At 33.4% G+C, this 15,242-nt stretch overlaps 2 protein-coding genes across 4 annotated transcripts; both read left to right on the top strand.

The window, feature by feature from the left end:
* The first annotated feature begins 50 nt into the window (after nucleotides 1-50).
* LOC119604618 (probable basic-leucine zipper transcription factor N) lies at nucleotides 51-10,087 on the top strand. Of its 3 annotated transcripts, none has more exons than XM_037957352.1 (11): nucleotides 51-193; nucleotides 2,121-2,298; nucleotides 2,360-2,521; nucleotides 2,638-2,835; nucleotides 2,898-3,110; nucleotides 3,828-3,848; nucleotides 4,016-4,169; nucleotides 4,228-4,607; nucleotides 4,685-4,776; nucleotides 4,840-4,888; nucleotides 9,015-10,087. In XM_037957352.1, the coding sequence occupies exons 2-11, from the start codon at nucleotides 2,182-2,184 to the stop codon at nucleotides 9,639-9,641; spliced, it is 2,013 nt and encodes a 670-aa protein (XP_037813280.1). In that variant the 5' UTR covers nucleotides 51-193; nucleotides 2,121-2,181; the 3' UTR covers nucleotides 9,642-10,087. The 3 variants fall into 3 exon arrangements, with proteins under 3 accessions (XP_037813280.1, XP_037813279.1, XP_037813281.1); XM_037957351.1 differs by lacking the exon at nucleotides 51-193 and adding an exon at nucleotides 1,886-2,040; XM_037957353.1 differs by lacking the exons at nucleotides 51-193; nucleotides 3,828-3,848 and having other exon boundaries at nucleotides 1,956-2,298; nucleotides 9,015-10,086.
* On the top strand, nucleotides 9,883-13,951 carry LOC119604614 (ATP-dependent RNA helicase DDX54-like; the record flags this gene model as incomplete). Its single annotated transcript, XM_037957345.1, has 9 exons — nucleotides 9,883-9,889; nucleotides 11,769-11,776; nucleotides 11,837-12,386; nucleotides 12,450-12,629; nucleotides 12,757-12,920; nucleotides 12,985-13,117; nucleotides 13,195-13,364; nucleotides 13,457-13,729; nucleotides 13,793-13,951. Coding segments are annotated over exons 1-9 (1,644 nt in total), but the record flags the coding sequence as incomplete, so codon positions are not given.
* Nucleotides 13,952-15,242: the final 1,291 nt, after the last annotated feature.

Here is a 15,242-nt window from a genome sequence, read left to right as displayed (position 1 = left end):
AAACAAAAACAAAACACGAACAAAACTTATTTGCTAGTCTGTCATTTCCCTTGAAACTGAGTGTGTGTGCACGTAAACATTAATTATATTTTCGAGAAAAACTTTAATAATACAAAAGAAAACTGTATAAATTTTGTGCCACAAATTGAAGAAATTATTATAGTTTATGTTAGTTATCAGTTTTTTATCACAGGTAAGCTATTTTCTTTAGAATTATTAAAATTACCGACTTCCGTTTTCTATTGGACGGATGTGGAAGTGGTGGTGTAAAGATATTTATGTGGTAACATGCGCAGGACTTTGGGCTAAATGTGTAAAATTAATGGCTTCTTTATAGTTGCGTGTTTATTTTTTAGTTCATAGTACATCTTTATATTAGATATTCATAAAAATATTGCAAGAATTCCTGTAGGAAGTTCCATTTGTGTTTTTGTTTTGATGATTAAAGAGAGTCAGAGTTGCATTGCTGCAGGTTAGTGGTGACAAAAAGTTATCGATATTACGATAATTAAGTTTAGCATATGGAAAAGGGAGATATAGACGAAATTTTATATAAAATTGATTTTGGAACAAAAACATAAAATAAAAAATTTTATAAAACTGTTGATTAAGTGAATTATGTCAAATAATTTACTATTTTTCTTAATTTTGTTCTAATTTTTTTCAGTACTTGTCAAATAATTTGTTTTGAAATCTTTAAAAATTATTAATAATAATTTCTTATTGTAAAATGAAACAAAAATTTAATTCAGTTCTAGTTCAGCTCTATTTCAGTTTTAGTTCAGTTCTTGTTCAGTTCTCGTTTAGTTCTAGTTCAGTTCTAGTTCAGTTCTAGTTCAGTTCTAGTTCAGTTCTAGTTCAGTTCTAGTTCAGTTCTAGTTCAGCTCTAGTTCAGTTCTAGTTCAGTTCTAGTTCAGTTCTAGTTCAGTTCTAGTTCAGTTCTAGTTCAGTTCTAGTTCAGTTCTAGTTCAGTTCTAGTTCAGTTCTAGTTCAGTTCTAGTTCTAGTTCAGTTCTAGTTCAGTTCTAGTTCAGTTCTAATTCAGTTCTAGTTCAGTCCTAGTTCAGTTCTAGTTCAGTTCTAGTTCGGTTCTAGTTCAGTTCTAGTTCAGTTCTAGTTCAGTTCTAGTTCAGTTCTAGTTCAGTTCTAGTTCAGTTCTAGTTCAGTTCTAGTTCAGTTCTAGTTCAGTTCTAGTTCAGTTCTAGTTCAGTTCTAGTTCAGTTCTAGTTCAGTTCTAGTTCAGTTCTAGTTCAGTTCTAGTTCAGTTCTAGTTCAGTTCTAGTTCAGTTCTAGTTCAGTTCTAGTTCAGTTCTAGTTCTAGTTCAGTTCTAGTTCAGTTCTAGTTCAGTTCTAGATCAGTCTAGTTTAGTTTTTGTTCAGTTCTAGTATAGTTCTAGTTCAGTTCAGTTCTAGTTCAGTTCACTTCTAGTTCAGCTCTAGTTTATTTCTTGCTCAGTTCTAGTTTAGTTCTAGTTCAGTTCAAGTTCAGTTCTAGTTTAGTTCAGTTCTAGTTTAGTTCAGTTCTAGTTTAGTTCAGTTCTAGTTCAGTTGAGTTCAGTTTTAGTTCAGTTCCACTTCACTTCTACTTCAGTTGTAGTTCTAAATTTTATTTCTACAAATTTCAATCAGAAAATCTTCTTAAAATCATTTTATTTTAATAAAATTTAAAAAAAAACTTAAATTCCGCAAAATTAGTAAGAAATCTGTAAATTACTTGATGACTAGTGTAATCTGCAAAGAAAACTGGTTTTAAACTAAAATTAGCCAAGATCAGAACCGGATAATGTTACCAGATTCCTTTTAAGAAATCCTTTGAAGCTACCAGATGTTTGTGTAACATATGTTAACAGTATTGCCATTCTTCTAGGAATTTATCTATTACTTCTTTTTATACCCTTATTTTTCCACAAATTAAACTTGGCAACTCTAACAGTTGATGGCATTTACGAATGCCTGCACAAAATAAAAACGATGAAAATTTAAAGAAGAAAATAATTGTAAAACAAATTTAAAGAGGAACCAGAAAAAGCTTGGGAAAATAGTGCGTTTATTTCCTTTTCCTTTAATTTTATTTTTTACAATAATTTTACAAATAAATTTACTTTTTCTCTGCGCTATAAGTGCTAGTGGACTACCATAGAAGCTAAAGTTTGCAAAGGTATTCGTGAAAATAAGCCTCAAAATGGTAGGTGGTGGTAACAAAATTGTGGCCACCTTAAGAGCAGACGGCAAAGTATTTCCCACCAAGGATGGTACAACCACTATAGCCCAATTGGCTAATCTAATGAATTACAAAATTGTAAGTATTTGTTTAAGTTTAAGCGTAATTTGTTTAATTTTGTTTTGTTTGATTGTTGCAGCGCACGGAGGGTGAGATAATAAACAACAAGTCATTGAGTACTTTGAGTGTACCCACAACAGTTGTGGACTTGGGCAAACAATTACTACAATATGCCAGAGATTCTGATTTGAAGGGAGTGAAAAATTCCTTGTCCAGAGGAGCACCTTTCACTTCGGATTGGGTAAGTTTTTTGCTTTTTGCTAAGAGAAAGCAACAGGTTTCTTATTGTGTTTTTTATTTTGTATGACGATTTTTTTACTTTGTTGTTGTTGTTGTTGTGGCTCTTTGTTTTTGCAGTTGGGCATGTCGGCTTTACATTTTGCTGCCATGAACAATCAACTAGAAATATGCCAGGTTTTACTTAATGGCGGCATTAATAAAGACTCCAAAACTAAAGTTGATCGTACCCCTTTGCATTTGGCCTGCTATTATGGCAATGAAAAGATTGTCGAGTTGTTATTGTCGAAAAATTGTGCTGTAAATCCCAGGGATATGGTAAGTTGTGCGATTTAAGTGCCGGGAACATGTTTATCTTATGGTTTTATAAAACATTTTAGCTACGCATGACTCCTTTACATTGGGCCGTTGAGAAACGTCACAAGTCTATAGTACGTCTGCTGCTAAAACATAATGCGGATGTTACATTGGTCACGAAGTTTGGTCGTACCCCCTTGGCTTTGGCCGTATTAACTGAACAGGCTGATCTGTTGGAAGAATTGGAAACGGCTCGTCAATCGCAAGCAAGTCGAAAATTTAATGAAGAACATGAGGTATGAAAAAATAGTATTTAAAAATTTCTATATAAATTGAGATCAATTTTTTGAAAACAATTTTCAAATTTTTTTTGCATTTTCTCATATTTTTAAAAATATATTGAAAATAATTTGATAATTTTCATGAATTTTTTAAGTATTTTCAATGTAATAACGAAAAATTAGTTTGTTTGAACTCAAATTCGAAAATTCGAACTTATGTTCGAAAAATTTTAAAAACTGTTAAATTATCTCTAAATTATAAGGATTCATAAAAACATAATTTTAGTTTAATTTGAGGCCAATTTTTTAAATTTTCTAATTTCGAACTTAAACATTTTGAGAAAAAATTGAATATGTTCAAGAGTACTTTTATTCATTGAAAATTATATCCAAATCTTGAGAATTAATAAAAATCTAATTTCGAAATTAAAAATTTGTAGTCTGATTAAACGTTTTGTAGTTTTGCTTTAAGCTTGGTTCCATACTTGGCAGGTTTGCAGGTTTTATTGTAAATCCCTAATGATTTCAAGGGTTTCATGATTATAGTCTGCAAATCTGTTATAGTAACGGAATATGTATTTCATTTAATATTCCACTTTAACTTTTGATTAAATAAATTTTCTTTTGTTTTTTAAAACATTTATTTATACATAAAATTTAAACAAAATATTTGTTTAAAACAAATATCCATCAACAATATTGGACTCGAATAAATTCATTAACAATCAACAGAAGAAAAAATTCAAAAGTTGTGTATGTATTTATTTTCATTAAATTTAAAATAATCCACAAATTTGGCCAAAAATTATGCGACTTTTAGAAAAAAAAAAAACAACAAAATTCCAAATTCTTTATTATTACAAAAATAAACAAAACCTTTAAATAAATCCTAACTTATAATTGAATAAATACTTTTACAGAAAGAAACTTCTGATGCGGTTAATTCTATAATGGGTTTAACTTCCGATGTTATAGATGAACCCGAATCTATACGTAAAATCGATGAAGATGAGGAGTTTATCAGTCAAAGTGAATATGCGGCAGCTAAAATAAAAGATTTAGAAAACATTAAAGGTAATCATTTCTATACAAAAACTATATATATTTTTTAAACTATTATTTTTTTTTATAGAAACTGTAATTTTAGGCGATTCCACCATTAACTTATTAAAATCTCATGGCATTTCTATGATCCCAGAAGATGATACTTCAAAAGATATGTTAAATACTGCTTTACAAAATGGTCGCCAATTGATTTTATCCGAAGGTGGAAAGTTACTATTAAGTGAAACTAAGAAAATACATAATAACACGAGCAGTAATAATAATAACAACAATGCGAATAATAACAATAATCTAAATAGCTCGAAAACTGTAGTGCCTGTTAGAGTACGTAATGATAGTTCCACTTATGGCAATTCAACAGCTTCAAACAACTCAAATTCGTTGAGTAAATTAAAACCGAATATCATATCAAAAGCTAAGGATAATTCTAATATAGCAAAGAATAAGGTGGGTGTTAATTTCTTATAAATAAAATTATTATCGTTTTATTTATAATGTTCAATTTCGTTTTTTTTTGCTTTTAGAATATACGTATTATTTCTTTAAATGATTTTAAGAAACTTTATGGCAATACAAATATTAAAGCTATGCAAAAGTTGCCACAAACTTTATCGAGGTAAGTTATATTTTCAAGGTCCTTTGAAATTTTCTATAAAATATAATATCATATTTTTTATAGCCAACGTTTGGTCAATGTCAGACAGCAAGGTCAATCGAAAATTTCACAGGTAAGTGACATAATTGTAGAATATATGGCAGTCATGGAAAGTCCTTTTTTTAGTACTTTTTTAATCGGAAAATACCGTGGTACCCCCTCGATATTTTCTTTACTCTAACTTATAAACATTTATTAAGTAGTTCACATAATATTTAAGTCTAGTCTATAGTCGTCTATAGTCTAGTCTAGTCTAGTCTATAGTCTAGTCTATAGTTTAGTCTATAGTCTAGTCTATAGTCTAGTCTATAGTCTAGTCTATAGTCTAGTCTATAGTCTAGTCTATAGTCTAGTCTATAGTCTAGTCTATAGTCTAGTCTATAGTCTAGTCTATAGTCTAGTCTATAGTCTAGTCTATAGTCTAGTCTATAGTCTAGTCTATAGTCTAGTCTATAGTCTAGTCTATAGTCTAGTCTATAGTCTAGTCTATAGTCTAGTCTATAGTCTAGTCTATAGTCTAGTCTATAGTCTAGTCTATAGTCTAGTCTATAGTCTAGTCTATAGTCTAGTCTATAGTCTAGTCTATAGTCTAGTCTATAGTCTAGTCTATAGTCTAGTCTATAGTCTAGTCTATAGTCTAGTCTATAGTCTAGTATAGTCTAGTCTATAGTCTAGTCTATAGTCTAGTCTATAGTCTAGTCTATAGTCTAGTCTATAGTCTAGTCTATAGTCTAGTCTATAGTCTAGTCTATAGTCTAGTCTATAGTCTAGTCTATAGTCTAGTCTATAGTCTAGTCTATAGTCTAGTCTATAGTCTAGTCTATATTCTTGTCTATAGTCTAGTCTATAGTCTAGTCTATAGTGTAGTCTATAGTCTAGTCTATAGCCTAGTCTATAGTCTGGTCTATAGTCTAGTCTATAGCCTAGTCTATAGTCTAGTCTATAGCCTAGTCTATAGTCTAGTCTATAGTCTAGTCTATAGTCTAGTCTATAGTCTAGTCTATAGTCTAGTCTATAGTCTAGTCTATAGTCTAGTCTATAGTCTATAGTCTAGTCTATAGTCTAGTCTATAGTCTAGTCTATAGTCTAGTCTATAGTCTAGTCTATAGTCTAGTCTATAGTCTAGTCTATAGTCTAGTCTATAGTCTAGTCTATAGTCTAGTCTAGTCTAGTCTATAGTCTAGTCTATAGTCTAGTCTATAGTCTAGTCTATAGTCTAGTCTATAGTCTAGTCTATAGTCTAGTCTATAGTCTAGTCTATAGTATAGTCTATAGTCTAGTCTATAGTCTAGTCTATAGTCTAGTCTATAGTCTAGTCTATAGTCTAGTCTATAGTCTAGTCTATAAGTCTAGTCTATAGTCTAGTCTATAGTCTAGTCTATAGTCTAGTCTATAGTCTAGTCTATAGTCTAGTCTATAGGTCTAGTCTATAGTCTAGTCTATAGTCTAGTCTATAGTCTAGTCTATAGTCTAGTCTATAGTCTAGTCTATAGTCTAGTCTATAGTCTATAGTCTAGTCTATAGTCTAGTCTATAGTCTAGTCTATAGTCTAGTCTATAGTCTAGTCTATAGTCTAGTCTATAGTCTAGTCTATAGTCTAGTCTATAGTCTAGTCTATAGTCTAGTCTATAGTCTAGTCTATAGTCTAGTCTATAGTCTAGTCTATAGTCTAGTCTATAGTCTAGTCTATAGTCTAGTCTATAGTATAGTCTATAGTCTAGTCTATAGTCTAGTCTATAGTCTAGACTATAGACTAGACTATAGACTAGACTATAGATATAGATAGATAGATAGATAGATAGATAGATAGATAGATAGATAGATAGATATAGATGTAGATGATGATAGATAGATAGATAGCTAGATCGATCGATTCGATAGATAGCTCGATAGATAGCTGATAGATCGATCGCTCGCTAGCTCGATCGCTAGCTCTCGCTCGCTAGTCGCTCGCTCGCTCGCTCTCTCGCTCGCTCGCTCGCTCGCTCGCTCGCTCGCTCGCTCGCTCGCTCGCTCCTGCTCGCTCGCTCGCTCGCTCGCTCGCTCGCTCGCTCCTCGCTCGCTCGCTCGCTGCTCGCTCGCTCGCTCGCTCGCTCGCTCGCTCGCTCGCTCGCTCGCTCCTCGCTCGCTCTCTCGCTCGCTCGCTCGCTCGCTCGCTCGCTCGCTCGCTCGCTCGCTCGCTCGCTCGCTCGCTCGCTCGCTCGCTCGCTCGCTCGCTCGCTCGCTCTCTCTCTCGCTCGCTCGCTCCTCGCTCGCTCGCTCGCTCGCTCGCTCGCTCGCTCGCTCGCTCGCTCGCTCGCTCGCTCGCTCGCTCGCTCGCTCGCTCGCTCGCTCGCTCGCTCGCTCGCTCGCTCGCTCGCTCGCTCGCTCGCTCGCTCGCTCGCTCGCTCGCTCGCTCGCTCGCTCGCTCTCGCTCGCTCGCTCGCTCGCTCGCTCGCTCGCTCTCTCGCTCGCTCGCTCGCTCGCTCGCTCGCTCGCTCGCTCGCTCGCTCTGCTCGCTCGCTCGCTCGCTCGCTCGCTCGCTCGCTCGTCGCTCGCTCTCTCGCTCGCTCGCTCGCTCGCTCGCTCGCTCGCTCGCTCGCTCGCTCGCTCGCTCTCGCTCGCTCGCTCGCTCGCTCGCTCGCTCGCTCGCTCGCTCGCTCGCTCGCTCGCTCGCTCGCTCGCTAGCTCGCTCGCTCGCTCGCTCGCTCGCTCGCTCGCTCGCTCGCTCGCTCGCTCGCTCGCTCGCTCGCTCGCTCGCTCGCTCGCTCGCGCTCGCTCGCTCGCTCGCTCGCTCGCTCGCTCGCTCGCTCGCTCGCTCGCTCGCTCGCTCGCTCGCTCGCTCGCTCGCTCGCTCGCTCGCTCGCTCGCTCGCTCGCTCGCTCGCTCGCTCGCTCGCTCGCTCGCTCTCTGCTCGCTCGCTCGCTCTCTCTCGCTCGCTCGCTCGCTCGCTGCTCGCTCGCTCGCTCGCTCGCTCGCTCGCTCGCTCGCTCCTCGCTCGCTCGCTCGCTCGCTCGCTCGCTCGCTCGCTCGCTCGCTCGCTCGCTCGCTCGGGTCCTTTTCGTCTCTTTGTAAACACTTGTTATGCAAAAGACTATCAATGTTTATTGGAGTAGGGCGATAGTGGTATCATTTAAAAGGCCTTGCAAAGGCGCATTAGGAAATGTAAAATCTTCAATATTCATAAAGCAGCTTCCGTAAAATCTTAAAATATTAACCAAAGATTTAATTTTTTGAACAGTATACAGATTATTTTGACAAATTAGCCGAATTTATTTTAATTTCTATGTATTAAATGAATCTTGTTATTATTACTTTTTATATTCGCGGTTTTGTCCATTCCTTTACAGTCTCAAAATTTATATCAAAATATTTAATAGGGTATCAAACTTTTACATTTGTCATACGCATTTCTAAAACGTGGAATAATTTCCAAATTAAAATTTTTTTCTCGCCATTTTATAAAAAATGTACAAAAAATCAAAAATTTTCTTTCCTAAAACAAGATTATTGATTAAAGTTTTCAAATAGACCATGTTTTAAGTTTTTAAATATATTTTAACTTTCTGCATTTAACTTATACACAGTAAGCAGTACATTTCGCAAAAAAAAAAATTAATTTAGCCTTTTAGTTAGCCGTTTAAATACAATTTTTTCGATTTTCCAAAAAATATGCTTTTATTCGGAAACCGCGAAAATTTCGAAATGGATGTTCTTGATTTACATATTATTCAATGGCCCTTCGAAGGAGCTTTCATATGATACCCCATTTGTTAATAGTTTCTATTAATTAAATTTAAAATTCCCCTTAACTCACTATGAACTTTCAATTAGCGATAGCGTAAAAGTTTGACCTAGCAGCGAAAAATGCTTCGGGGGTTTGAATACACTAATAGCATAGTTTTCGCCCCCAAAAAATAGTGTTGCATAGTGTAATAATTTGTTTTACCAATAATCTCATTTTTTAATAAAAATTTCGGTTTTTACAACAAATACGATTTCTTAACTAAAATTCCTAGTTTTTACTGAAAATTTGATTTGTTACAAAAAATAATTTGTTTACAAAAAATTTTTTTTTACTAAATTTTTTAAATTTTTCACCTAAAATTTGAATTTTTATTAAATATCTGTTCAATTTTTTCTAAAAAAGTCAATTTTTACATAAAATTTGAATTCATACTAAAAATACGTCTTTTCACTGAAAACCAATTTCTTTTCAGATCAAAATCGATACTAAAATTGATAAAATCACAACCACAACTAGCGATGAACTCGAGGAAGATGAAAACCTTGCACACATTATACAAATCGAAACAAAAAGTAATGATGCTGATATCTCAGAAACAAGATTTCAAATACAACATGTTGTACAGCAGCAGCAACAACTAACCCCGCAAACACAACCAATACTGCAACAGCAACCGCAGCAGCAACAACAGACTCTAATAAAACAACAACCAACTGTTGCCAAACAACCGGTACGTATAGTACCAGCTAAACGTGTTGAACATATGGGTACGGTGCAAGTGCGTCAACAAATGCCAAACACCACCACGACACACACTATTAAAGCAAACACTAGTATTGGGGGAGCCAATATTAACACAGTGAATACTGCAAACAATACAAAATCTGTAGGTACCCAAGCAACTGCTAACGCATCCTCGTCCGTAATACCCTTATTAACTACCCCGGAAATATGTCGACAATTATTGGAATTGCGCAAAAATAATGAAGAATTACGTCGTAAATTCGATTTGGTGCAAAAGGAAAAAGAAGAGTTGCGACAACGTCTGGAAAGATTGGAAGAATTACTCTTGGTAGAGCGCACGGATGACGATTCCTAGTTTTAAAATAATAACAACAACGAAATACAGAAAGAGTCTTTAAAAGCATAATTAGTTTAGAGCGCTGCCTTTTTTATGAAGAAAAAAATTAAAAATTTATTATTAGTAAACAACATTATTTCTTAAAACATTTATGAATTTTATTTAAGTTTTATTTTTAAATTTTAATTAATTTTGTTGTTTTCAAAGAACTTTATGAATTCAGAGTTTTTGTCCTTTTTTCCCTTTTAACACTGTATATATGCTAAGTAAAAGATGACATTTTTTTATGCAAAATCATAATTATATTTTCTTCATGATTACTACTTATTACATTATTTACTCATTATCTTTTTTTTAAAGTTTTAACCATTAAAAAAGTGTATAAATTGTTATACAAAGCAAATTAAAGTTTATTTTCTTTTAAATTTTATTATTAACAAAATTGTTTATTGTACCATGTTTTAATTGAAGTTTCATAAATATCTTTATACAAACATACTATTTAATATTATTACATATTAATAAACATTATTTTTCTATTAAACGAAATGCAATATTTTGCCTGGCATTTGTTAAAATTTACATTTAAAAGAAACGTCTTTAAGTGTTAAAGAAAACAAAAAAACATTAAAGTTAAAAAAACACTTTAAAAAAATCTGTTACTACTATATAAATTTGTAATAATGATTCTTATATTTAATGTAAGTGATTTTTTTATATAAGTATAAAATGTAAGAATAATAATATTAATAAAAATTTAACTGAAGTTAAAACAAAACAAAATGTAAATGGAATTTTTAAAATTTAATATTGCTCTCAGTAGCAATGAGAACCGGAACGACAGATTCCCAATCTGCAAAGATTGCAAACTAAGCAATAGCTGTACAACAACACTTAAAATTTATTTTTTTAAACGAAAATTTTATTTTCTACTTAAAACTAATTTTTTTACTAAAAAATTTATTTATGGAATAAAATTAGATTTTTCATAAAAATCAGATTTCACTACAAATCCTATAGTTAGTTAGTTATTTAGTTAGTTAGTTAGTTAGTTAGTTATTTAGTTAGTTAGTTCGTTAGTTCGTTAGTTAGTTAGTTAGTTAGTTAGTTAGTTAGTTAGTTAGTTAGTTAGTTAGTTAGTTAGTTAGTTAGTTAGTTAGTTAGTTAGTTAGTTAGTTCGTTAGTTCGTTAGTTCGTTAGTTAGTTAGTTAGTTAGTTAGTTAGTTAGCTAGTTAGTTAGTTAGTTAGTTAGTTAGTTAGTTAGTTAGTTAGTTAGTTAGTTAGTTAGTTAGTTAGTTAGTTAGTTAGTTAGTTAGTTAGTTAGTTAGTTAGTTAGTTAGTTAGTTAGTTAGTTAGTTAGTTAGTTAGTTAGTTAGTTAGTTAGTTAGTTAGTTAGTTAGTTAGTTAGTTAGTTAGTTAGTTAGTTAGTTAGTTAGTTAGTTAGTTAGTTAGTTAGTTAGTTAGTTAGTTAGTTAGTTAGTTAGTTACTTAGTTAGTTAATGAGTTAGTTAGTTTGAATATTAGATAGACTTCAGAGGTTAAGGTTAAAGAAGTCCCAGCGTTCCGTTACTGACAAAGTTAACAACAATCAGTGGCTCTCTTTTTATAATAACAACAAATTCCTATTTTGTATTAATTTTCTTAATTTTAATTTAAAAGTTACCTATTTCCAAAAATTTTTTCAGATTTACTTAATTATGAAATAGATTCATTATGTAAACTAGCATACCTTCCCTTTGTTTTTTGTGCTTTTCCATTTTGTTTTTATTTTCTAAACAAAAACAAGTAATTGTGTGCTTCCTTTTTTCATCCCATTCTCAGCAACAATAAAATTACACACACGAAACAAGCTGCCAGATGCTGGATTTCACATAAACTACGGGTAAAAACAGCAACAAGTTTTTGCTTTTAATTTACAGTTTAAAACTAAATAAAATATCTAAAATAATTAAAATTTAACTAAAAATAATATTTTTAGTTATTTGCATAATAATAATTAATGATTTATTAAATTTATTTATCCTTTAATAAAGCATTTTTTCAATGGTTTAAAAATGAAAATGTGGTAACCTTGTATTTGTCATAGTAAACATCAGAATAATTGCCAACGACACGTGCATTTCACAGTCTTTCTAAATTTAATAGAAGAAATGGTAAGTAATTTTATAATTTTCCTGTTTATTAACTAATTTAATAATATAATATTTATACAGGGAAAGAATAAAATTGATGATTTGCCGGGTTTTCCTTCGCTGGACAAGGGAGGCAATGGTGAGGAGAGTAATTTGTTAAAATCAAAACCCTCGGCTAAGGCCAAGAAAAGTGGTGGTTTCCAATCGATGGGTTTAAGTTTTGAGGTGGTCAAAGGTATAACAAAACGTGGCTATCGTGTGCCCACACCTATACAGCGTAAAACTATTCCCTTGATATTGGAGGGACGTGATGTGGTGGCTATGGCTAAAACTGGTTCGGGTAAAACAGCCTGTTTCTTGATACCTCTCTTCGAACGTCTTAAACGGCGTGATCCTACCAAAGGGGCCAGAGCTTTAATTCTATCACCCACCCGTGAATTGGCTGTGCAGACATATAAGTTTATTAAAGAATTGGGTAAATTTATGGATTTGAAGACTATTTTAGTATTGGGTGGTGATTCTATGGATTCACAATTTTCTGCCATACACACTTGTCCCGATGTTATAGTAGCTACTCCGGGTAGATTTTTGCATTTATGTGTAGAAATGGATTTGAAATTGAGTGCTATAGGTGAGTACTGGAAGCAAATTCTAAAAAACTTTTTCTGTAGTAACTTTTTGTTGTTTTCTTTAGAATATGTGGTATTTGATGAGGCAGATCGTTTATTTGAAATGGGTTTTGGTGAACAGTTGAATGAAACTTTACATCGTCTGCCTCACTCCAGACAAATGGTGTTGTTTTCTGCCACTTTACCTAAGCAAATGGTAGATTTTGCCAGAGCCGGTTTAAGTGATCCAGTTTTAATACGTTTAGGTAAGTTAAGGAATATGTCAGGTTTTACAGGTCCTCATAAGGAACGAAAATTTAAGTTAATTTAAGTTAAGGGAAAATTCTAAAATGAAGCATAGTTAATTTTGTGTTCATTTTTAACATTTCTTAGATGTTGAATCCAAACTGCCCGATGCCTTAAGTTTGAAATTTGTTTATTGTCGTCCGGATGATCGTTATACCACATTGGTATGTTTGCTCAAGTATGTTATACCTCAAGATGCCCAAACAGTGGTATTTGCTGGTACTCAACATCATGTAGAACTAATATCATTTGTAAGTTATTCCTATACCCCAATAGAAAACGTTTCTTTAATAATTTATTCCTTTTCTTTAACAGATCCTTACCGAATCTGGTATAAGCAACACCTCCGTTTACTCTAGTCTCGATCCTTCGGCCCGTAAAATCAATACCGCTAAATTTGTTAACAAAAAAGTGTCCGTGTTAATTGTTACTGATGTTGCTGCACGTGGTATTGATATACCCAGTTGGATTTTGTGGTAAATTTACATTTTCCCGGTAAACCCAAGTTATTTGTACATCGTGTAGGCCGTTGTGCTCGTGCCGGACGCACTGGTACTGCCTATTCCATATTCTCTACAGATGATACGGCTCATATGTTAGATTTACATTTGTTTTTGAATCGTGAATTTAATATCAATGATTCGACCGTCATTGGTACAGTGCCCCAAGATCTGCTGGAAGAGGAACATTTGTCGGTGACCGAGATAAGAAAAATACCAATATAGTAAGTTAAATTTAAACTTTTGTGCGAATTTTATCTTTAATTTCTGCTTAAATCTCTTTCTAGAGCGGTGTTTTGCGTACCAGTGAAAATGCCTATAAGAAATATCTTTCCTCACGCCCAGTAGCTTCCTCAGATTCGAATGCTAGAGTGAAGAAATTAAAATTCTTTGCCTTAAAACCTTTGGAGGACTTTATAGTCAGTGCTGTGCCCAAATTAGCGGCTGCTAGTGAAACTAAAACCTCTAAGACAATGGAAGAGATTACTGCCGAAGAGCGTGAATTGCAAAATCAAAAACATGATTTATTACTGAAAATGCGCAACTTTAAACCGCATAATGTGAGTTTGCTCTATCACAGTTTTAGGAAATTAATTAATTTTTTGCTTTGTTATAAATTTTAGACTATTTTTGAATTGAATAACACCCAAAAATCTGTACCCTTTATGGTTATGAAACAAAAACGTTCTCAACATTCAGATGTTATTGAAAAATATCGCACACAAAGAGAGGAATTAGATAAGGAGGAGGAAAAACAGGCCGAACAAATTGAAACAAATAAGGTAAGAGGATAATTTTGTTCTTAATTATTCAAAATCATATAAACATAAAGTCACTGAAGGAGTGAAAGGTTCACAAATAAGTAAAAAAGGTCATCATCGAAGAAGCGACAAAATATAAATAAGCGACACTTCGATGAAATTAATTTGCATACTCAACACCAGACTCAGTACTGAAAGCAATCGAAATGTTCAATTATAGAGTTGGAAAAATAATATTGCTTTCATCTACATCCCCTTTGAAAGAAAGTGAAACAAAACATAGATAGATAGATAGATAGATAGATAGATAGATAGATATATAGATATAGATAGATAGATAGATAGATAGATAGATAGATAGATAGATAGATAGTAGATAGATGATGATAGATGGATAGATAGATGATAGATAGATAGATAGATAGATAGATAGATAGATGATAGATAGCTCGATCGCTCGCTCTATCTCTCTATCTCTATCCTCTATCTCTCCTATCGCTCGCTCGCTAGCTCTCGCTCGCTCCTCGCCTCGCTCGCTAGTCCTCCAAAGTAGCCACTATACTTTTACTTCCTTCCACGTTTGCCCTTTTCTAAACCCTCAATCATTTTGAAGCAATAAGTATTTTGTAGTCCGTAGTAATTCGAAAAACATAAAAGTACCAAAATAGTAAAATTTTATTTCCTTACAAGTTTGAAAGTATAAACATTGTCCGAATTGTTTCAGTACTTTGTTTGGTATATTTTATTTGAAACAAGTGCCCTAGAATAGAATTTTCACCAATTTTGGTATTTTTGGACTATTTGAAGTATATAAAGAAAGTACAAATACTAGGTATACATTTGTTTCATAAGGTTTGGCTAAGGTATGAAATTAGAATTTCCCCTTTATCCCCAAATTTGGAATTTTTTTTTCGCATTTGGAGTGAAAAATAGTTTACTGAGAAATATCGAAGGCGTAGTAGAAGATCGTAATAGGAAAAGACATTAAAAGTACCAAAAATAGTAAAATTTATGGCAAATCAAGTTTAAACATGTTAATGATCGGTATCTTAAATGGAAAAAGTGTAGAGAAGTTTTGCCTCAAGAAATAGAACTAGAAGTCTCGAATTGTTCTTCATTCACAAATCATTTTAGTGTTAAAGATCAAGATCAAAATCAAACTAAACAAAATACATTTATTTTTCACCTTAACCACAAAACAGAAGTCCAAAAAGAGTAATGTCAACGAGGAAGAAATCAATTCCGCTTTTAAAAAAGTCTTTGCCCCTAAACGTCCACAAAATATGGATGATCTCTATAAAGAGAAACCTAA

The sequence above is a fragment of the Lucilia sericata genome, unplaced genomic scaffold (assembly GCF_015586225.1).
Source record: "Lucilia sericata isolate MDLA Ls3-8-SP2 unplaced genomic scaffold, ASM1558622v1 Contig000409F_arrow, whole genome shotgun sequence".
Lineage (NCBI taxonomy): Eukaryota > Metazoa > Arthropoda > Insecta > Diptera > Calliphoridae > Lucilia > Lucilia sericata.
This window is presented reverse-complemented; position numbering and strand designations above follow the sequence as displayed.